Source organism: Falco biarmicus, chromosome 3 (assembly GCF_023638135.1).
Source record: "Falco biarmicus isolate bFalBia1 chromosome 3, bFalBia1.pri, whole genome shotgun sequence".
Taxonomy (NCBI): Eukaryota; Metazoa; Chordata; class Aves; order Falconiformes; family Falconidae; genus Falco; species Falco biarmicus.
Genome location: NC_079290.1, coordinates 71,809,208 through 71,833,672, shown reverse-complemented (window position 1 = coordinate 71,833,672; position 24,465 = coordinate 71,809,208). Strand labels below are relative to the sequence as shown.

Here is a 24,465-nt window from a genome sequence, read left to right as displayed (position 1 = left end):
TAATGTGCTTTTATGATTTAAAATATTAGTGAAAAACAGTTAGTTGAAAGACATATCACACAGCCATTCCCCAAGACTTTAACAGAAGAGTACATTAATTGATCATTGGTTGACTGTTCATTTTTGCTCTGAAATACCATCCCTGTTAGAGGTACAAGATCAACATGAGCAGAGTTGAAAGTTCTAAGACAGTTGCAGTAATAGAGGGGTGTTATTTTCTTTCTTATTTTCCTTGCATTAATTTACCAACAAGGGACTAACATTTAAACATGTTTTTCACTTAATAACACAGTGCATTGATAAACGAAACATGGCTTTATGACAGAAGAAATGCATTTTTAAACCTGAACAGTTGAGTGAAGAAATGCTACAGCATATAGCAATGGTTTCCACTGTGGCATGTTGCTCACTTCTAGGTGATCCTGAGTAACAGCTGAGTATGTTCGTTTTAAGCCAGCTTTCATACCTACAAAGTAAGTATAAAAATGTAAGATACAAGGGAAAAAGTGTATGGAACGCATAAGACGAAGTTCCGTTAAGCAGAATTCTCTATTCCAATTTACAGTATCATCTTATTTATAGCTTCAAATAATCTCTCTGAATCAATTATCTGTTCAGCTGGTCATAGCAGGCAAACTTCAATTATGTTTTGTTTCAGGTAGATGACACACCGAATTAGGTTCAGGAGTCTGGAAGGAATTACAATTAAGCAATCATTTTCTAAATGTTACCAATAACAACTGAAATATAAACGTAACTATTCAGCAACTATATGGCAATGAAAAAGGCACCTAACATCATATGAAATATATCACTGGATAACCAATAGTTTGTGTTTCGGTATTTACATATAAAATGAGATTTTAGTTCTACCGAAGACAATTTTATTTAGATTTCATTCCTATAACAATCTCAAAATTCTGTATGCAGCTTCTCAAACTATCGTACAGGCATCAAGATGATGAGACGAGAACCTAAATTCACAGTGGAAATACTCATACTTGGGGAGGTTGGTTTTAGCACTGACATTTCATATCCCAGGAACACCTTTAGGCAGGTAATACTGATACAATCTCAGCTTCCACAGAATACATAAGCCCCACTACACCCAGATGCTTTCAGGCAGCACTACTGAAGCATCATCTGCCTTTGGCAGAAAACACCAAGCATGAGTTACTGACACCAGGTCACTCATGTTATCTTCCACCTAAGCAGCTTAATGCAAGTCTAAAAAGACAAATTCCAAGTGCAGTTAATAGATTGTCCAAGTCCTCATACATGCTATAACACAATAAAAGCCCTTTTGCTTCTTTCTTATTTCACAAAGATACAGTAGAACAATATTCAAACAAATAGCTTTTCAAAATACTATAAGGGAATCATAAGAGTTCTAAAATCAAGAAATAGTAATTAAACAGAAGTCCCTTATCACATCATTCTACCAATGTGGCGGGAGAGTCAGAAAACTAAAACTTTATATTTCATCCTGACTTAAATTGTTACACCAGGCATATTTCTATTAATAAATGCAAGTCATAAATTGGCTATAACCTGACTTATAGAGTGTTAGCATTTGAATGATAAAGAGAGGGTCACAGTACAAGAGATGTTGAGCACTGAAGTAAGAGGACAGAAGAGAAAGAAGTAAGAAATTTTAACAGTAGACTAACTGCTTTTTAGAGTATATACGCTGAAACATAACGTCTTTCACAAGATCAGACATTTTGTAGACATCTTACTAGTATCCAAAGGAAGATAAATACTGAAATAAGAGGTTTAAATGACTGAGGCATTAAATATGACCTTGGATAAAAATTCTCAGCTCCTACTGACTTCATTAACTGAAATCAGCGGTAACATATATATATATATATATAAATGAAGGGTAAGTTAATGTATTACACAGTTAGTTAAATATGAGGGAGTTAAAAGCCAAAATAAGTGTCAGGCTTGAAGACCTTCTCCCATAGTTCAAAATACAAAGTAACCTTCCGTCATCATACATAATGAGCAGATAGAAGGCAGGGCAGGAAGTTGTTTCTATAAATTTGTAAAGGACATCTGCAGGTAGCAGCATAGTTTGGGTAAGAGAGAGATATTCAACAGCAGGAGAACAACAGGTCAGAGACTACTTAGAAAAGCTGGATGTTTTCTTATCACACAGAATAACACCAAATAGTTGAGGTTGGAAGGGACCTCTGGAGGTCACCTTGTGCAATACGGCTTCTCAAAACAGGGTCAGCTAGAGCTGGCTGCTCAGCAGCTTGTCCCTGTGGGTTTTGAGGATGGAGTCTACAAACTCACTGGACAAGCTGTTCCAGTATTTGACCACACTCACTGTGGGTTAAGTTTTTTTCTGATGCTGAAGTGGAATTTCCTGGATTTCCATTTGTGTCCATCACCTCTCTTTCTGTCACTTGGTACCACTGAGAAAAGTCATGCTGTTTTCTTTACTCACTCCCATCACATAGTTTATGCATTCATAAGATACCCCTTCTCTCCTCAAGGTTAAACAATCATAGCTTTCTCAGCCTCTCCTCATAATTCATATTCTCCAATCCCTTTGGTATCTTTGTGGCCTCTCACTGGACTCATTCTGTCCATGTCTTTCTTGCACTGGGGAGGTCAGACTTGGACCATCACTTCAAACGTTTTCTCACCATGGCTGAGTAGAGAAGAATCACCTCCCTCAATCTGCTAGAAACGTTCTTCCTAATGCAGTTGAGGGTGTTGCAGACCATTTTTTCCTCCAAGGGCATATTTCTGGCTTGTGTTCTACTTGATTCCCATCAGGAAGCTCAGGTCCTTTTCTGCAAAGCTACTTTACAGCTGGTCAACTCCATCACGTATGGGTGCATGAGGTTCTTTCTCCACAGGGGGAGTACTTGGCATTTCCCTATGTTGAAGTTCAGTAGACTCCTGTCAGACCATTTCTCCAGCCTGTGAAACTCCAACTGAACAACAACATGACCTTCTGGTCTGGCCCGTTCTTCCCACTTTGTATCAACTATAAACTTGCTGAGAGTGTCCCATCATCCAGGTTGTTAGAGAAAAATTTAATCACTGCTGGTGCCAGCATTGCCCCCCCAGGTACATCACTGCTGATTGCTCTCCAGCTGGATTTGTGCAGCTGACCACAACTCTTTAAGCCTGGGAGTTCACACAATTTTCAGTCCATCTCACTGCCCACTTCTGTAATGCCTACTTCATCAGTACGTCCCTTAGAATGTATTGGAGGGCTGTGTCAGAAGACTTCTTCAAGTCAAGATAGACAATACTCTCCCTTCATCCACTAAACTAATCATCTTATTGTAGAAGGCTAGCAGGCTGGTTACTAGGCTCAAAGAATAGCAAGTAATCAGTGGCTTAAGATATCCTAGCAGCCAAAATAAAAGCTCGGATAAGGAGACAAAAGGCAAAACAAACAAATTTGCGGACAATACTAAATTGAAGTGTGTGGCTGACATACTAAAAGGCAGAGCATCAGTCCAGAGGGATCTAGAGAGAGCTAAAGACTTGGCAAACAAAACCTGCATGAAGATCAACAAGAAATGCAAAGTTCTGCACCTGCAGCACAATATCCCCCTGCATTTTCATAAGCTGAGATCTGCTAGCTGAGATCTACTGGTAAGCATTTCAGGGTCACCACAGAAGCCAGGCTGACTATAAGCTAAAATTGCACTATTCTTGCAAATAAGGCAATCCAGATAGTGGGCTACCTTAGAAGAAGCACAAACAACAGATTGAAGGAAGTTCTTATCACTTTCCAATTAGCACTGACGAGGCTTCCCCTCAGATATATTGTCCACATTTGGCACACAAGGGAGGTGTGGAGAAACTGGATGGGGCAATAAAGGTGATCAAATACTGAGTGTACATGACCTACAAAGATAGGACAAAAAGACCGAGTTTGTTTAGTCTGTTGAAGAGCAAACTGTGGTATGCAAAAACCAGCATAGATGGTGAATACTGAAAAGCAGCAGAAAATTGCGTGCATCAATGAGGGATGGTGGCTGTCCAAAATGAAATTTGAAACTCTCAAGGACAAACCTGCTACTTGCTAACTGCAAATGGTACAGGCTGCAAAAAGTGAAACATCCTGAATCCTCCAATTTAATACAGAAACATGAGTCAGAACTGCCAATTAGGATGCTTGATCACACATTATGCTTCTGCACATAGACTACTTAGGTTAGGAAAACTGAGGGCTTAGAGACCCAGAAAGTACAAGATGAACACCCTAGCTTGAGGAAACATCCTGGAAGTTGGGAAAGATCCTGAAGGAAAGATCCTGGAGGCAAATGGCAGGGGGTGCCCGGGGATCTAGGCCAGTAACATCCAAGACTGGTAGCTGCAAGCAGCTGCACAATATGAAACCGTCAGGACCTTCTGCCCAACCTTCCTGGACCAGCAGTGATCTCTCCAATGGGAAAGGAAGTCAAGATGAATGAATGTAATACAGGAGGCTGGGAGTATGAGATGGTGAGTGTGTAAAACAAGCAAGTAACATAAAAGCCCTAATCTCATCAGTTCTTATGTAAACCCCAGTATTCAGATTCACTATGGGTTGTTTTTTACTGTCTTGCCTGTGACAGAGTCTAAAGGTTGATTCAGTAACAGCTAACAAATATTGAAGGACGATTACAAAGATGCTGGGGTCAGTTTCCTGTCAACAGTGCCAGATGACATAACAAGAAGCAACTGCCACAGCTACATCCTGCAGCTTGGGAGGTTGAGGTTGGGTGTTCAGAGCACAGGATCGGTCCCCCTCTGCATCCTTGGACAGGGTCAACCGGACAGAAAGAAAAGAGTGATGGGGTGTGCTAAGCTTAAGAAAGGACCACTGACCTGGCATTCTCCACAGGTTCTACATAAACAACAAAATCACTATCAATTTCTGTTACAAAAATAAACAATATCCATTTTCTCCCCAAAAGAGTCATGCTTTACACATCACAAGACTGATTTACACAGTGCTGTATTTAGCTAATGAAACAACAGAGAATAAAAAATGAAACACTGCACAGAGTATAGTGATACAGTGGGAGGGGGAAAAACAAGCCCTTAACTCAAAAAAGCATGGTTTCCTACCTTGAGGGGGTTCATTAGTAAATTTGATAGAGGACTGTAAAAGATTGATAGGAAACTCTGGGTGAGCCTCTGTAGTGATCCAGGTCCTGAAACTTTCATTCATAGATTCTGTTGTTGCAATGGTGTCCATTAATTCACTAAGAAACTCCAAGCCAAGGTGGCAGTTCTGTAGAAGGAGCCATCCTCCATCTTGCATGCATTGATTTAGCAGGCGCCTTGCATGGACTTCCTGGCCCTGACCCATTGAAATGGCACAACAAGGAATGTTCTGGAAGGAAAAAAAGAAAGTTTCTTTTATACATGGTTCTTTAGGATGATTATACGTGTGATGTATTGCTTCCATAGGTCCATGTGTAAAACCGCTAATATCAATGGAGAGTGGCTATATTAAAACAGGGTAAACGAAAACCACAAAACCCTCCAAAACTACACCCACTGGACATAATCTGTTTTTGCAGATCTGACAGAGTCAATGGGATTAGACAAATGAAACATTTTTCCTTCCTTTTCCTCACTTTCCGAAATAAAGCTGGACGTACAGACAACAACATAGCTGCCTGGCTATCCTTTTTCCTATGATGTAGACTACCTTGAGGCAGATGAATATTAAGACTCCACATAATAATTAATGCACTGAGTAAAGCCAACAATTTTGGTGTCTTTTTACTGTCTGAACATACTTATTTCATCTAACAGAGAACGTCAAGGAAGCAGGCAGGACAGGAAAGATTGATTCCCACTAAGTCATTCTTTAGCAAACATCCTGTATTGTTAATTGTCAGCGGTGGAGCCACCGATTCAGAGGATTCTAGTTTGATGATATGCTAACTCTAGACAGTTTTCTAGCTGTTAGTTTTCTGGATTCAGAATAGACAACACTCAAACACAAACACAAGAATTCTGGCAATTTATAGAATCTTTCCTCCAAAAGCCATGGGAGAAGATAGTCAGTTGTTCAGAACAACAGAAGATGATACAAACTCTCACAAGGGGATCTGAAAAAGACAAGCTGACTAGGTTGCGGTGAGGACCATACAAGTCTGTAAGTAACATGCAGGCAGACCCCTTCCGCCTTGCTGTCCTTACTACCCTTGTTCTTGTTAAGTAGGCAGTCCCCTGGCTTAGGTTGGCTGCCTGAGTCCTACCAGGGAAAACCAGAATTATCAAATCTAGTTGAGAATATTATTCTATATACACGTTGAGAGCAAGGGAATCGATGAAAAGACTTAAGTTTCATGGACATTTTTATGTCCAAGACCTATAGCTCAGTATCCCTCATGCCGTAAGCAATGAACTGCATAAAGACTTATCCATCTGGGCCTATCTTCAGCTGGCTGAGAGCTGCAAAGGCTCATCCTCAGTTTTCCTGCTACTGGGACTCTCACACTGTGAAACCAAAAGGAAGTCATTCACTCCTAAACAGTGTGGATGAGGCTGCCCTACTTTTGCAGGAGAAAAAGGTGAAGCGTATGGACACAAGCTGTGCTGGGTCATTTGGCCTTGGGGTCAGAGAACGCGCTCTAACCTGATTTTACTGAACAGTATAAATACAGCTGCTGTATATGATCTCCACATCCTGGCAAAAGATTTAAGGAGAAGAGAATGCCGAAGATAAGAAAGCAGGTAAATCCATCTCTCAGGTCAGTAAAACCTGAAACTGCAGCTACAAGAAGCAAAGCTAAATAGCCTGTGAAGTTGGCTATGTGCTGGAGCAGCAAAAACTTTACCTTTTCTAAGATGTATCCTAGTTAGCACGCCCGCAAGTCAAAGACTATGACTACCCCTGCAGAGTGCATAAATATTCAGCTGGTTCATTATTCCCTAACAAAGCATCTGCTCATAATTTGCTCTTTCAGCAATGTTACCTCTCAAAGGTACAATCATGAAAGGTTATGGAAACATGAAGACAAGGAAAAAATATTTTTCACTATGGATTTTTCTCATTTTACTCCTTCTGAAAGAACTCTATCAAAATGCCTGCATACAGAATGTTTCTCTCAGTAGTGATTCATACCAATGTCCCTGTGACATCTTAATACATTGCAATCCAGATGCAAACACTATCATTTTAGTCACTGGAGTGGCCCCGACAGTTCTGTTGAAGGTTCCATGCATCATTCCCTGAAAGAAGCTATCTCTACAATAACAAAAATATCTGGGTTTCATGAAGTCAAAGCACTAGGGATAATGAACTTCATTTTAATTCAGAAAGTGAAAATTTCCTCCATCTTCAAGTGAAAGTAAAGGGGGCAGCTTGCTTAATTTATAAACAAGGTTATAAAGCTCAGTAGTCACAGATACCGTTTGCATTTCTTTGGGAGAAGGCTATCTGAATAGCTAAATTTTAGAGTGAAAAATAAATTCTGGTCACAAATTTGAACATTTCCAACTGCAGATAATTGGTTTATATTGTTAATATCATACTTAGAGGTACCATCAGTATTGACAATCCATTTTAAGACTACAAATCATGCCTGTAAAAGGGAAATCACTGAAAAACATGCCAAGCATGTCTTTTGGAAATTTTCTATCATTAAGAGAAAAAAAACCCAAACAATAAATAGGATGCTTTGGACGTACAGAATCACATATATACCAAGATCAGATCCGCAGTGCAGCTAATCACTGCACTACCAAATAGACCTAAGGTTTATTCTGGAAAAAAGCAGAGAAAGACAGGAACTAAGTACAATTTGTTGACAAACTAGCAAAATAAACACAAAGCTTTCTTGTAAGTGTTTCTGAAAACTATAAATGATTTCTAGATGCATTTTTCAAAAGCTGGAGAACTACTCAAGTGCTCCTCCAGTCCTACAATCTTAATATAGATTTTTACTTCAAAAAGATCCGTTTGTAGTTTGATTTGCAGAATCTGGATGCCTTTTGTAAATTTCAATGGTTTCTATATACTGTGTGGCAAGATCCTTACTTCAAGAGATCAGACAAATACTTTACAGTTAACTTTACATTTGCAGTTGATATTATAGTTGAAAATCAGGTTTATGACAGCCTAGCTGATGTTGCCTTGTTCACAAACCATTTGTGAGTAAACAAGGCAAACTCTTCAGCTCTTTTGCAACCTCACTTTCTATTATGCTATACATGTTTCCTTGACGCATGAAAGCATATTAAAACTGCCCTCTGCAATATACTTTCAGAATGACAGCAAAAAAATGCTGTTTTTTAACAGTCACAATTACAGAGCACCCTCTACCTCCCAGCACTTCCCCAGACAGGCTAAGGTCTTGATCAAGATTTGACAGAATGGGAGAGCATTTTGTTCCACTCCTTGCAAGAGTTACTCTAAGTTACCAGCTGACTTCAAGAGACTCTGTTAGGTTAGCATCCTTCATCCCTTTACATGGTCAATTGGATAGAAATACTCAACTCCTTGATGGAAGTCAGAATTAAGTTTCAATTGTGTGTTCTGAATTGCTTTCAAAGGAGCCACTCTTCATTGATTACAGAAACTAACTCATATTTGAGACAGAGTAAGTACCTATCTAGGAGTCCATTTCACAGGATACATACGCTGAACAGCCAAACAGGTGAGTGAAAACATCATCACAAAGCTGACACTCCATTTTTGTTCATACCACAGGCCATGAAAACAGGAATCTAATCACAACCACCTAACGTGTTTACCTGGACTTGAAAAGGGACTGAAAGAAATTGCTCATTTCTAGTCTGTAAATACTCTTGCAGTTAATTTCAGATCTTCTACAAAGTGTTTCTCGTACCTTTTGAAAAGGCAATAGAATAAATTGTGAATAGGAATAAAATTGTTCTTCCAATGCATTGCTTTAAAGAAACCTAAAAATTCTGCTTGCCCAACTGCCATCCTTCCCTCTCCCTGTGTCTGTACATTGGCTGACTATCTGGCTGCACACTTTCAGGTGACAAGGATCACATCAAAAACTTCAGACTTAAGATTCCTAAGTTTAAACATTCAAGTGAGAGTGAGATCATAATTTAAGCACTCTTTACCACAGTCAGACAAATAAAATAAGAGTCCTGATTTTCCAAGAACACACATTTGAACTTCCCAATTAATAAGGTAAAGAGATTTGTGGGTGCTTTTGCACGTAAATTTTACTTAGTGCATACCCTAAATCCTGCACCTCTAAATGAAGATGTATTTTAACAGGGAGGAAAATTTATGGAGATCTAATGTGAATAACTTATTTTTTTAGGAAAATTATACTTGCATCTATATTATGTGAACTGTAAAACATAAAGCACAGAGTGCCTTAAAGTGATGCTGTGCTGTAAGAAATGTTGAACATCTCCATCAAATAAACTGAGTGAATGGTAGGCTCTTCAAATTAATTTCTCTTGTCACCATATTTATGATTTTTTTCTGCAAGTGAATGTGATGCAGTGCAAACCACAGGTATTGCTTTGTTCTTTTTATATATATATATATATATATCTCATATACTTTCACTAAGTAATGGACTATCACAGTCTGCTGGATAAAGACAGAGGGCTCACTGGAATCAAACAATGGGAAAATGCACGAATGTAGTATTTCCCTTTCCTCAGTAAACGCATTTTGGTTACTGGTCCAAAATTAACTTCCAGAGAACACTGTTAAATATCATCATTCAAATTTCTATAAAATGTAGAAATACTGTTTCTAGTTCAAAGGATATTTTAAAATGTTTTTATCAGCTCTAGCAAACTCAGTTTAGGAGGATACCTTTGATTTTGCAAGACGTTCTATATTTTCAGTGGGGTCAGACCCCATTGATAAAAAGCATGTCAAAGGTGTTCGACAGTCACTTTCTGTCCACATTGCTTCCATTTCAAGAATAAATCCTTCTGCGTATTTCCCTCCAAGAGATTCTGCAATGTAGTGTCGAGCCTAAAAAAAAAAAGTTACCAGAAATATCTACCTTTTCTTTTTTTTTTTTATTTAGCATTAATCACTGATGTGAAATTAACCAACATGAAATTTGGACTTTCTAAACTTTCATTTTTAACTTTGGTGTAACAAAAGTTACAGTCCACAGGAGGCAACCATCGAAATTCTCAGACAGCAAGGTTAAACACAGAAAAGAAAGAATTCTGCTCACACAACAGCCATCCTGTGAACATTTTTGCTAGAGGATGCTAAATGTTTTCTTTTGAAGAACTAAATAAATCCATGCAGAATAGATCCCCTGCCAGCTCTGAAGACAGCCCAGATATTGCCCCTAAATTACTGACTGCTAAAGATTGGTGGATAGCCAAATAAAAGAGTTTCTTTCCACCACCGGCATTCTTAGCTCCTCTAAGCATATACTGTTGACACCGTCTCTTACAGCATAGCAGATTAGATAGATCTTTCATCTGACCCAGTTACAATCTTCCATATATTTGTTGGAACTTCAAACAAATTCTCCTGTCCAGCATGTATCCAATTCAAGTCTCTTATGCTGAATATCTATTTCTACAAAACATAAACACAGCTCAGACTTTATCTTTAAAGGTCAAACTTCCCCTATGCTTCTATTGTCCTCGTTTCACAGACATTTTCTAAAAGGACTTCTAAAGCTATCCTGCTGTATGAAATGTTTTTTTGACTGACATGATTTTCCAATCGTGTAAACTACCAGCACAGATTCTGAGGCATGTATTACAGAAAGAAGCACCTAGGAACAAGGTGGACTGAGGAAAAAAACAATTCCAGAAAAAATAACTTAATCATCCACTATTAAGCATAACTTCCGCCCTATTGAAGAAAGGTAAAATTTTGTAACACTTAGGGAAACACCGTGGGGAAAGATGAGATAAATGCTAACAAACAGGATCCCCTCTTTCCTCAAAAATTACAGTTTTTGAAACCACCTTCAGAGACATTCTTTCTCAAAGATGGTTGTGCAAGACAATAAGAGTGTTGATAAATGAGCAGTAGTAGTTTTAATACTTTGGTCTATTTGAATTGTGGCAGATGAAGCTCCAATACTTCTCTCTCATATACCAGCTGAAGAGAAGAAAAGGAAAAAGGATGGAGGGTGTCTTGTTGGAAAAAAGGTCTATGAAAAAATGGTGTCCCCTAAATACAATACAGGTGCTACCATAACATGTAACATGTAAAGTTGAGATACGCAGGAAATCAAAAGTGCTACTTTCCAGTGTAGGTAAAGACAAAAAAAAAAAAAAAAAAAAAAAAGTGAAAAGAGGATCCTCACAGATGCATACATCTATTTTAGACTTACATAGAGAAGAAAAATCCAAATACCACAGGCTGTGGAGTAACTGCTAGTCTACTGCAGTTTCTTTTACGATATATGCCACGAGACAGTTTTAATTATTAATTCCTCAGCATGGAGGGTAAGTAAACAGTTTATCTGTTATTTTAGTGCACCAGTCATCAAAATGAACTGTTCTCTTTCCACTTCCTCTTTGAAAAATAGGGATGTATCTTCTGATTCACCAGGAGAATGCAACTGCTTTACAAGTCTCATGACTCCACTTTAGAAATGCCACACACACAAAAAAAAGTATTCTTACAGCTCCGACAATTTATTCCATGTCTTGCAATGCACTTTCTAATTTCTTGCAATTACATAAACTAATATTTCTTTCACATGTATTTATTATAAGGATTTCAATATCTGATTTTCAAAATAGCTCACTCTGAAACAAATACTACAGTAAAAACAAATTCAGAGAACAGAAGTTTGGTACTAGCAGTTCTATAGGAGATGGATGCCACATGGCATAAACATTGTATAAAAGTATATCTTACTTGGGCAACAGTATGATCAGGGCACCAGCTACGGACAAGGAGCAGTTTACGGAATTGATCCAGTAAGCTGTCATATCCATCAGGAATAACAGCTTTTTCAGGTGCTGCTTCATCAAACCAAGTTTTCCAGGACTTCTCATTCCTAACAACTTGCACCAGTAGTTGGTTAAAAGGGTTCAGGCTAGATAACTGCACAAGATTGAGCCATGTCATGTCAAGGATCCACTTCTTTGGTTTTGGTTCCACAGAATTCAGATCCAAATTGGCACCTCCTACAAAGTGAAAAGAATTATAGAGGAAAACAACCACTGTTAAGCAGAAAAATTACAACTAATATAAAATACTTATTTCTATAATTTAGGGAGTAAAAATCTTTGTGAACCAGGACATGGAGACCTAAAATTTGCAAGGAAGAATCATTTAACAAAAATCTATTGAGGCAGTGGTCTCAGTGCCTTCCAAACCTGATATCCCAGTATTTTTTTGCACTTTTTCTCCATCTGTAAAGCTGGAATACAACTTGCCTAATAAAATAAAAGGATACTCAAACCCAAGTCTTCAGACCAGATGTAGAAAGGACCTATGGTTAGTCCCAGTCTCTCTTCACCTAGACTACACAATAAGAAAGCAAATTTGCATTCATTTCCAGGACTGTGCAACTCCAATAGCCCCTTAGCTCAAGCACCACAGCATGCCCGTTTGCACCTCTAACAAAGCCGAGTTACAGCTGAACATGAAATCAGTGTTTGCAAAACAGAGATACCTGGATGGCAAGTACCTGACTCTACTTACTTCAGTACCTGATTGCACCTGTGTATCTTGGAGACAGTGGGGTCCACTCCCATTGAGTTTTACAAACCATACTAAAATTTTTCTTTGTCATAGTGTTTGAGTAGTGACATGCAGTGGTGGCATAATGCAATGCAATATAACAATGTTTTACAACACGTAACAGATTTCCACTTTTCATACTGACACTTAAATTCAGTACAGAGTCTTCATGCATTCACATCCCTGATTGTCAGCCATCGAAAGAGATTTTGTTGACTGTTTCCAACCTCAAAGACATAGGTATGTGGTAACATGAAAGAGGCATGCAGAAGAAAACTACAGGGTGTCTTACAAAGTAATGGACTTTTTTTCCTGTTTTGCTATGTAAAACAGTTAAATAACTTCATCTAAGCATTATTTTGATAATAAATAATCTAATATTGCTCTTGTTTTGGAAAATTTGTCTCTTAATTCCTTCTTGGGCTATATATGCTTTCATTCACCAGTGAAAAAACATTAGATCCACTGGATACAATGTATTGTTAATGCAATCACAGCAAAATCTGAATTCGGCAATTCACAGACATATGTAAACAGGAATATTTTAAAAGAAATTACCTTTGATCAGTGTCTCAAACTCAGTGTGTGAAATTTTCTTGGCCTGCAAGTCAATCTTCAGTGCCAGAAGCAATGTAAACAGGAATCTGTGATTTTCATACAGCCCTCGAACTGTGTACTTGAAGACTTCATAGGTGAGATGCTCGATTACATATACTACCCTTTTTGCTGTGATTTGAGATTTCTGAGATCTTTCCACTGATAGGTCAAAAATGCCAAGGAACTGCCGTAAGGATGTTTGGTACATGACATTAACCAAGCTCATTTCCACAATTAGGAAATAAAGGATGCTTCCACGACCAGCAACAGGCCGATACTCTTCACGTGCAGTATTGATTTTCACCTCTGTCTCTGCTGCTATGTTTAATTTTTCACTGACCTTAAAATTAATGGAAAAGACCATGAAGAATAAGTCATGTCACTTGTGATTTATACAGCACAAGCAAAAAGGAAAGGTCTTGATTAAGATCACAATGGTATTTTTAGTCAAGCTTTGCTTCTCTCTGTCAGTTTTTCAACACAGACATTGTGTCTTCATGTTTTCAAACACCAAGCACAATGTGATTTGATTCCAAATTACACCTGCAATGTACACCTGGAATATAAATTAGTAGCCAGGTAAGAGTTTAATTTTCCAACATTTTATGAAGAAACAATGATAGTACTTCTACTATTTATTTGTTAAGAAGTCAGATGTTATATAGTGGCTCTGAACGGATAAAAAAACAAAGCCATTTAAAAAAATCTGTCTACAAATGATGTTTAGATTACAATTACAAAATGTATCTGCAATGCATTCAAAATTCACCTCTTCTGCTGTTGTTTTCGTGATTCTTAGGACTTCTATCAGGGACTCATCTTCAACCAAAGAGCCCTCTGTACTGGTTAGACGGAAGAGTAGATTATCTTCAAGCTCCTGCATTTTCCTCTTGTTAGATGTCACTTCTTCCATCAGTTTGACTCTTTCTGCCTCCAGTTCCTATATTCAGAAATTTTCCTTAGAATAGTTAAGATTAATTCAAAGAAATATTCCTTATAATGACACAGAAAACATCTGATTTCATGCATGATAGATTTCAGGCTTTGTTGTTTTTTCCTCTAAAATACAGAAATATTATATACTAAAGTGATTTATATGTATATTGTATTTATTTGATTAATGAAGCCTACTGGGAAGTGAAAACACACCAGAATGACCAGGAAAAGCTTGCTCATAGTAAGATGCACAAAACACTAAAGCTTATTTCCAATGGGAAGTGATAAAAGCTACATTACATTAAGTACTTTAAATTAAATTAGACAAAGGACTGAGAGATGAATTGTATGGATGAATTTTACATGGTTAGGGAAGTTGAATGGATGACCTTTTCCACTTCTAATTTCTGTGATTTTGTGATTTTGCAAGATACACTACTGCTTGTAACACAGGAAATGTTACAATTATTATCTATGTCATATCAAATTTTTAAGCTATTTCTACAAGACAGACAATGGCAAGGGAACAATGACAGACAACTCAACACAATGCCAGGTAAAATGAAGCATCTGTACTGCACAGTCCAACACAGCTCAGGTATACCTTTGCTGGCTAACTTTATTTAATCAATCAAGTCAAACTTGTCTAGTTGTCTACCCACACCTATGGCTTCAGTTTATTTTCATTCTTGTCAAGAAGATGTACAGAGTTATGCATACAGGAGAGGCTCTCCTGTATTTCAAAAAGGTGACAAATTTCTTTACTCTCACAAACTTTCTGTTTAGAAATCTGTTTGCAATATATTCTAGGGCTATAGAACGTAGCTCTGTGGAAGCTACAAGTAACTGCATCCCAAAAGAGGAGAATGACTTAAGCATTGGTCATTCAGCTTCAATTTTCTGTATTTTCTCCTCTGTCTTTACTATTAACACACCAAAAAAACCTGAATTACAGAAAAAGAGTAGTTCTACAGAACACTCAAACATGCATTTAAGTATATGGCTAATTTCTACTTAAGCACATGCTTTATTTAAGAACAGGCACCTCGGCCATTCTATTTGTAAGCCTGTAAAGATATCTTTTAGAAACTTAGCAAATGTACCAGATGCCAGGCTTTTTTTGCCAGAGGATTTTGTGACCACATTTAACATAAAAAATAGCTGTTCTGAACACAAATAGTGGCAGCAACTTCATTATCAAAGTACAAAAAGATGCTGATAATTTTTTTTTAATCATATAGTTACAGGAACAAACTTTACATCTGAGAAGAATAAACACTTCTTAGATCATATATTTCATTTATCATTATAGCAATCTTTAAGAGTATCTTGGTTCCTTTATTACTTTAGCTCAGTGATCATAAACTTGTCTTCTTGTTTGTAATAGAAAACCTGTTCTTCAGATTCTCTCAGATTTTCTTTGAACTAAATTTATCAGAGCTCCACTAGCCTTGACTATCTACACCAGGACACTCATTTCTTACTGAGACAGAACCACAATTTCTTCATATCTGCTAAAGGGAAGAAGTTTGATCACCTGCAACCATGTCCCTGTGCAGCAAGCAGTGCTGATACCAGTCAGCTACCCTTGCACTCCAGCTGATACACAGCACTGGACGAATATTTTTCAAACACTATATTTTTGACCCCAAATGCAGTCTAGGTGTTGCTACATACATTCAATATGAATTCTCTAACAGTTTTGTCCAGGAAAAAAAAAAAAAAAAACAAACACAAAGGAAGCATATTGGGGCGAGGAGGGGGGAGCAGGTGGAGATGGGTTTTATATGTAAGCCACGAGAAACCAGTTTCATTTCTATCTTGATTTAAACCTCTGTCTTTCCTATCAGGGGTAAGTTAGTCAGGATAGTTCCATCCATTCCTGCTGATGCTGTTGAATTTTGCTTACAAAAATACACATGTACTGGAGTAAAGATTAAAAGTTTTGCATCCTTAGCATTTGTTGCACCCTGGTAATGGATAGCTTTTCCCCAAAAGCTATTGTAGCCTTCACATTTTTTGTGGAACAATTCACAAGAAGTTTGGGCATAACGATGACTTTCTAGCCTCTGGTTATGACTGTCAGGCTGAAGGAAGGGCACTTACATTCCAGTCCTCACTTCAGCAAATTCTTGTTTGAACAAAGTAGAAAGGTGTTGGCCAGAGAAAATGACAGCAGCACTAAAGCACACAGGTTAGAACATGCTTTGGGAAGTCAAAGGAGGAGGAATTAATTCCCTTAGGTAGGGAACTGCTCTCACATGAGCAAGATTGCCTGAGTTACTGAAAACAGCAGCTCTGCTAATCCAAACCTTAATTTTTGTTACTTTTTTTCACAAAGGCACAATTACAAAATGTTCCATTTGAAATAAGTCATTCAATATTACGTGAAATACAACTTCTGTGCTTTCACTTTAATGAGAAAGGAAGAAAATATTTCACTTTAGTGTAATTGGGCCATAACGTTCACTTATTTATTGGTATGATTGCCATAGTAAAACACACATGTTTGTTCCCAATGCTTATGATGAATTGAATCCTATGTTTTTGGATAACCAGGCTGTTAAACTAGATCTCACAAAAAGAAACAGGAACGATCTCGGAATTAAATTATTGTGGAGGATGTCTCAGATTTTATATTATGAAATAAAACTACTGAAAAGCACCTGAGAGGATTTTTTTTCCTATATTTGCTTCCACATAATCAATGGAAATTTTAGTAAGAGCACAGACAGTCAGTCTTCAGGGCTCCTTAAAAATCTCATAACTCCTTGCACACTAGAGCTTGGCTGGCAAAAGTAGTTTGAGTTCATAAGCATTTTTTCATGTAATTCAAACTCAGTTTAAAAAGGAATTCAGAAATAAAAGAGGTTTCTGACTGAACAAGGAGCTTTTGCTATATATGAAAGAATAAATATGCTTTATGTATGTCATGTATATGCCTGTGATGTATTTTTAATGAATAATTTCCTTCCTTCTCTTTCCAAGCCCAGATCTTAAAATAAATGTTCAGGTCCCTCTACTCAATTAAAAAAAAAGTTCCACACTGTCTTTCAGCAAATGCACAAACACCTAAACTTTCATTCACATTTTTGTTCTTGCATTTAATTTCAACCAAGACATTGAATACATCCACTGATAGTGCATATATTGAACAAGCCTTCCCTCTATGCAAATATTGCAAGTTACTAGATACCTGTTTTTCTGTGACGATGACACGGCCAAGGAGCTGATCTTCCAGCCCTTTCATAGTAACAGTAAAGTCAATCACAGTTGTTCTTGCACTAATTTCTGGAGTATAGGCAGGATTAGCCAGTTTTGTTGTCATGTAAAGGGTAAACCCCTTCATCAGATCTACCTCTTTGTCACCTACTTTCACCTGAAAATAAATCATATTACTCAATTTTCAAAAGCTGAATTCAGAAAACACTTATTTTATCTAGTGAAAAACAGATGAACTCTTTTTTCAAAATTTTCATTTACACTTTTTAAACTTTCTGCTTACAGGATAAAAAAACAATCAACCCAACCTCGTTCACTACTAATCTTTCTAAGGGTCACAAAGGTACAGAATCCCACAGTATCCAGGCTACCAGATACCTAGCATCTGTTCTATTCTTTTTTAATTTCATGTTCACAATTCATCTTACTTTGTAGGCTGAACCAGATTTTATGAAATTTTTTTCCAAGATGTTATCTAGAGCAGGATCAAGGTCCTCTCCAACATCTTCAATTAACAAAGGTCGGCCAAGAGACAGGCAGTCTTCCACATGACTTCTGAAGAACTTGTGGTTCATAGCTGTAACCTAGGAAGATTGGTTCACAATGTGGCATGCTTTTGAGAACATTAGAAAACAGCATAAAATCCATTGCAAATTTCAAAAAAATATACTTATCCTGGGATATCTACACAAATGATTACATTTTAGAGACAAACACTTGCATCTGCTGAAATGAATGGAAGTTTTGCTTTAAGCTTAACAGAATATCAGATCACACTTCTTTATTGTTATGTATTTATCCACTTATCTACAAATCTATCAATGTAGTATCTTAATAACATTTGAATATTAATGGCTTTATGCTCAAAACACCAACGTGAAGTAGAGAAATATTTATTGGGTTCAGACAGGGAACCAACGTTACGTAAGAGTCCTGGTCTCACATCAGATGTTGAATTTCCAATTCAGTTCCCATTTCACAATATAAAACATTAAAATTGCTCAAAATCATACGGACTCTTTTTCATTTATTTAAATTTAATATATTTAAGATAAGCATTTGAGATGGTAATTGAATAGTCTTTCCAGACACCTGTTAGACCATGGTTTTGGGATGACTTTTTACCAGAAAAACACCCAGGATAGACATGTTTTTAAAATAAATGTTTGTCTTGCAGGGAGTCCTCTTTGGAAAAGGTATAATTAAAATATCTAGTGGCACATTACAGAGTCTTAGAACAGTATAATATTTAAAAATTAATACTATGTTCCACTACTCTGCACTTTTAGCTCTGTTATAATGTAGGTATATGTGCATCCATCAAAACAGCATGTTGCCTACATTTTTAGTTCAAATAAAACTGAAGGATGAAGTTAGCGTCTTAGTGGCCAACAATATTACCTTATCAAGACCATAGCAAATTACAATATCCCAGATGTAAAGGCATGATCTAAACACTTCGGTATTGAATCTTGACATAACTCCGTTCCTCCTGGACTTTACAGGGGGAGAACTCAGATTCTTCTAACACAGCTGACACCCAAGCCAGGACATCTAAAAGCCCATAACTGAATGAATTTTCATCAGGAAAGCTTCCTCTGCATTTAGAGGCTGCATCCGTGTGCATTCAAAGCCATTTAAGTTTTCAGAGCAGCTCAGTAGTTAAGCCCCATCAGGATTCACAAATTTCATAGGCAGGATATTCACACATACTGACCAAAAGGCAAGCCCAGTAGACATTGCAGACATTTTTCTCTGGCTCATCAGTCAAATGTCATCACTTACAGTGTATGAATAGTAGGGAAAGAGGAAATGGTATTTTAATCTACATCTCCCAGCCCCTGCTTTGGTGAGTACATGGTATAAGATCCTTAAGCAATTCCTGGACCAGAGAATGGAACCTGTGTGTTCGCAGTCCCCTTCTGCCAGCTGCATTCAGGAGCAGCCACCACCTGGAGCCGGGCAATACAGACTCAGTGCCACTTAACAAAGGGAACTGAAGGTGCAGCTTGGAGGACAGTTATTGGGGAAAAGGCTACAGCATGGCAGGAAGAGCCAGTGTAGGTCCCTAACTGAAGGAGGTTCCCTGTTGCCACTCCTGAGCTCAGCTTAGCAGCTCTCTGAAATCCTGAGCAGGAGATGCAGTTCCCAAGGAAGGTGAAATATGAGATACATCCTTCCCTCTACTGTTTTGTGATGATTGCTCACACTAGTGTTTCGTGATCCAGTTTTTGGCCACCAAGTAAGTCTGATGTAATTTAGAGGATGCCGTGTTATCTACTGTAAGACAGTAGATTTCACACAGTCACAAAATACCTAAATTCTTCTGTGAATACCACTCGTGCTTTAAGAGAGCTTTTCATGATGTTTTTAAATGAAGACCTCCATTTTCCCAACATCTTTGATAGTTGTGCATTAGTTTTCTGTCTCTTCTCAGTCAACACTACCCATTTCTAGCTGTGTTTCTACACCATTTTTGAGCATGTTCAAATTATCAGAAACTGGATTTGGCATGAAATTGAATGATGGGCCTTTCTTAGCAGTGCTAGGAAATACAGATCTACATCAAGCTCTAGAAGGTTAAGGATTTAGCTAATAACATCACCATGATGTCACATCACCATGATGCCATCAGCTCTCTGGATGTCACCATCCTTACCTGCGTTCTCAGTTTCTTTTCCTTATCCATCACTTTCATTTTGAGTGAAGACAGTATACCATGGTATTCATGTGATAATCTACAGTTGTAGGACAGATTTGATTTATTAACAACTAACTCTTTAGTATCATGCTCGATCTGGCCTGGAAATATATCATGTGTTTAGATCTTTACCATAACCCACCTTATCCTTATTGATGTAAAAAAGCACAGAAGGTAGGCTGATTAGAAGCGGGGAAAAAAAGAAGTTCTTAATTAAATAGAAGACCCACATCCCAAACAGGATGCACTGCTAGATAGAAAGTGAGAAGGGTGAATAAATTAAGCAATAAATATTTTTATCACATGCATTTAATCATGATGCATCTTGAATTTGGGCTTTGTGTTTGATATGCCTCAAAGATCAATAGGTTTCCATTATATGACAGGCCACCATTCTTTTTCCAATTCCTCCCTTTTTCTTTTCCCTATTTTCCTCTTAAAATGCTTACCCTAAAATGTTATTACCATGCAGCACCAACTGCCTGATCCTGTCTGGTCTTAATTTTGCAAGTAATTTACTTCCCTCTAAGTTTCTCTTTCTCTATGACAAGTAATAAAAAGATTCATCATAAAACTAGATATGGCATAACATATAATTCCAGTTTGCTCTTGAAAGTGTCTTTCTAGAAGACAACAAAGCAGTACAAGCTATTTCATCCTGATACCGATAGGTCACAGGTTTTTTGTCAGTCTTGTTTTAATTTCTGCTTAACCATATACCATAAACGTCAGATTTAAAATATACACGACCAAAGTACAATGACAGAAAAAAACACTTTGCATTGCTACCTATGATGTGAAATGACACGCACATTAAAAAATATTAAATTAACTGTTTACCTGGAGTCCATTATTCTTTTCCTTATTTTTAATCCAGGTCTTCCCTTGACCTTGTGGATCAATCAGCAAAGGATATCTAGATGCTTTTGTGACAATGATGCCATTCTGAATTGAAAGGTCATCATTCGGAAGACCCTGGAGGTTCCATTCACTCACTGTCGCATTGTCAACAAGCATACCAGTAAGGTTCAGGTCCTAATAGAAAATATGTAATTACAAAATTAGTACCAGATAGAGGAGTTATAATAAAATGTTTGATGGAAGGTTTTTCCTTCTTATTCTGTTCATAACGCATGATAGAATGTATTTGGTAGTTACTGTTTATTGCCTCCTTTCTTTACAGTTCAGTACCTAAATCATTGAAGTTGGGCGATAATGAAAGCGAATTCAAATTCTGTTGAGGCTTTGAAGTTCATCAGAGTGCGAGAGAAACTCTGAAGCCAGTTTAATATCTAATGATAAGCTGATTTTTGTATTTGCAAACTCTTTTCTTGCTAGCTGAAGAGAAAGGGTCATCTTGGTCACAAGAACATCTTCCTGCTGTAAAGTTGTAAAGTGCCCTCCAAGTATGTATATGAATACAAGATGGCTTGTGGGAGACTCAGAGAAGAAAGATGTGCTACGGATCAATAACCATGAACTATCATGGACATTTATTGTTGCTATGGTCAGAACTCTTCCCAGCTCATATATTCTAAAATTTGATTTGCACATGTCAACTAACCTGCTTTATTTTGTTCGCTATGAACAGTGACTGGCCTCTTAGGAATGTGTATGTGAAGAAAACAGCACTTAAAATCACAAACTAAGCTCTCCAAATTACAAAAGTAGCTTAATAAAGATGTGAGTTTAAAAATAATATAATTGAAGGAGGTTTTTTTTAATGCTCCTTATATTTTTCACTCAAGAATTTCTATTTGTAAGGTTTGTCTACAAACATCATGTTTAAAAAGAAAAAGCCTGTGACTTCTACAAAAATCACATAATTCAGCATCTGAAGCCTAAAGCAAAATTTCAGATACTGTGAGTCTTATGATAGAATCATGAGAGTGATACCAGCGGTTGCAAGACTCAAAAGATGTTTTACCCCTTTGATTTTTTTACTACTCTGATTATTGAAGAATCTAAATGAAGCAACACAAATTATTGTGAGAAGACAGAAACTCTAAGAATCCAATTTCCATTTGTGAAAAGGACAGTAAAGCATTTAATAGCCAAAATTTTCAGTAATTGGAGCCTAAAACCAAATTTAGCTCCTTAAGCAGGGTAGGGTCTAAACAGCTTTGAATTTTTTCTTAGTGCAGCAGGAAGTATCAGTCACTCTGCAACTCTGAAACTTAGCTAATTTAAGTGCCTAAATACACAGATAGATAGCTAATTTTAAACAGCTCTTTAAATTGTTACGCCTAAATGACTCATTCACCCACAACCAGTTAATCTGTGACAAAGTAAGGCAGATGTCAAGCCTTTTGCTTAACTGCAAAGCTGCATTCTTTCCTGTGGTGTGAAGTATCAAGAGAAGCCCATATGCTGCCTTTTGTGATTACTTAATTCATTGGAAAAAATTAAACCTCTCTTTCATACACTATCATTGAAATCACAATCCTGTCCTTAACGGAAACTATCTAATCAGAATGGTAATTATAGTTTGAAACTTGTTAATTACAGCATTTTATGTCTAACCTGTCCATATGAAAAAAAAAAAACCAACCACCACAGAAACAATCAAAAAGTGCTCCTCAAATTTTGAAGGATGCAGCTTAGTACTGTTGTCAGAACATCTTCAAAGAGGCAGAATTTTAGTTCTTTATGTCTTGGTTTCTGAGGACATTAGACATCCAAGTTCTTATCCTTAAATAGTAAGAAACATGATAGTTATTCCCCAAGGTAAGTGGCTTTGAAGAACATTTTGTACACTGAATTTGAGAGTCTCCCTGGGATTAATGTATGTAGGATGACTCCCATACGACACTGGTAAATAATCTTGCCTGAGCGTATACTGCTACTGGTACCTTATTAATAAATTCGTCTTGGCCTTACACATTATTTATCATCAGAAGCTTTCAAAGAGCTTTGCTGGGCAAGTCAGAATCATTCATCTTTGTAACTCATAGCATAAATTCGGCTGGGCTGTGAGGTTCATGTCAGGTTAAGGTTAATCATTGTTATGAGAACCATTATGCATTACCTAACATAAGCAAACAAAAAAAAAGATTCTCAGGTAACTTCTATGAGATGAACAGCACGACAAAACGCTCATGGCAAAAAGGTCTCCCTAATATATGTTTTAAGTCCCCCGAGAACCTGAAAAGAAGATGCAGAAGGGACACTAATCTACCTTCAGCTATTTCACAATGGTACGGCCACAGCTGTACACAGGTTGTGCATTTGCTCCCAGCACTTTCCAGCAGCACAGACTGCTCTGTCAAAAGCTTTGGTGGCTGAGTTCTATCCTCAGATATGAAGCCATATCAGCTTAATGCCTCCATTCCAGCACTGAGAGTAAGAGAAACCCCCTGAACCATCCAGTGCCTAACTTGGGAGCTGCTGCTTCAACAACTGCCTGGGAAAATATAGGGGCACAGCAACACCAGATGTGGGGTGGTATTCTCAAACACGTATTCACAGATTATTCCTTGTAAGAAGATAACTTAAAATGTTGAGGGAGACAGTTAAAACTGGTGTTTTCTTCAATATATGTATTTTTCACTTTCAGTAAATGCTAGATGTGGCTGATTTGCTTGACTTTATGACAAATTATGGAGACAACATGGTATTTGCAGAAAACCTTCAACTATGGGGGAAAACTGAGACTACCTGATGGAACCTCTTATAAGTTAAATCTATTCTAATCTTGTAAATTTAATCTGTTTCCCATATCATGGAATTTCCTCCCAGAGCATCTGATCTCAAACAGCACCTCTCTCTCAGATCTGCCAGAGCAACAGCCTATATACCAAACTTGCAATGCAAGACAGTATAAAGAGGATCTTAAAACATATTGTTTTAGAAGCTCAGTTGTCAACTGTTCAGATTTTTCATTTATTAAAAATTGGATGGAATGTGACAGCTTATATATAATCTTCCAATTACGTACTTTTCTAGAATGGAATGCTCTGCGCTTTATTTCTCTGCAAGGCAAAGAGTAAGGTCAGGACAGAAGGTGAACACTTACATTACTGTACGGAATGTTGCTGCTGTCCATCTCTTTCTTCCACAATTGGAGCAGCAAATTCCTATACTCCTGATTGAAAGGTCCAGAGTAAGAGAGAAATCCAGTGGCCAGAAGAACATTCCCCACTAAATTAATAATTTGATTTTGAAAGTTTTTGCTGCTTGCTGTCCAACGAAGCTGTATGTAAAATATCACAAAGTGAGATTAAGCAGGTGTAAAACTAACATGAAGATCTTACTCGAGAATTTACCTCTTTCTAGTAAATAATTGTTCTTTGAACAAGGAGTATTTTTGGCTTTAAATCTTTCTTTTCAGAAGTAGAACTTTGCTTGGAAG

The 24,465-nt window shown here is 37.4% G+C and overlaps 1 protein-coding gene across 1 annotated transcript in view; it reads right to left on the bottom strand.

The window, feature by feature from the left end:
- Nucleotides 1-24,465, bottom strand: part of LOC130146491 (dynein axonemal heavy chain 5-like) — a 176,263-nt gene that overhangs the window by 33,012 nt on the left and 118,786 nt on the right. Inside the window, exons 58-67 of the mRNA XM_056332652.1 lie at nucleotides 24,130-24,306; nucleotides 20,955-21,149; nucleotides 17,842-17,997; nucleotides 17,388-17,570; nucleotides 14,025-14,195; nucleotides 13,217-13,595; nucleotides 11,828-12,099; nucleotides 9,794-9,958; nucleotides 5,092-5,359; nucleotides 345-466 (exon numbers count right to left, since the gene is read on the bottom strand). Coding sequence (XP_056188627.1) covers nucleotides 345-466; nucleotides 5,092-5,359; nucleotides 9,794-9,958; nucleotides 11,828-12,099; nucleotides 13,217-13,595; nucleotides 14,025-14,195; nucleotides 17,388-17,570; nucleotides 17,842-17,997; nucleotides 20,955-21,149; nucleotides 24,130-24,306 — 2,088 coding nt within the window. The remainder of the gene's footprint in view (nucleotides 1-344; nucleotides 467-5,091; nucleotides 5,360-9,793; nucleotides 9,959-11,827; nucleotides 12,100-13,216; nucleotides 13,596-14,024; nucleotides 14,196-17,387; nucleotides 17,571-17,841; nucleotides 17,998-20,954; nucleotides 21,150-24,129; nucleotides 24,307-24,465) is intronic.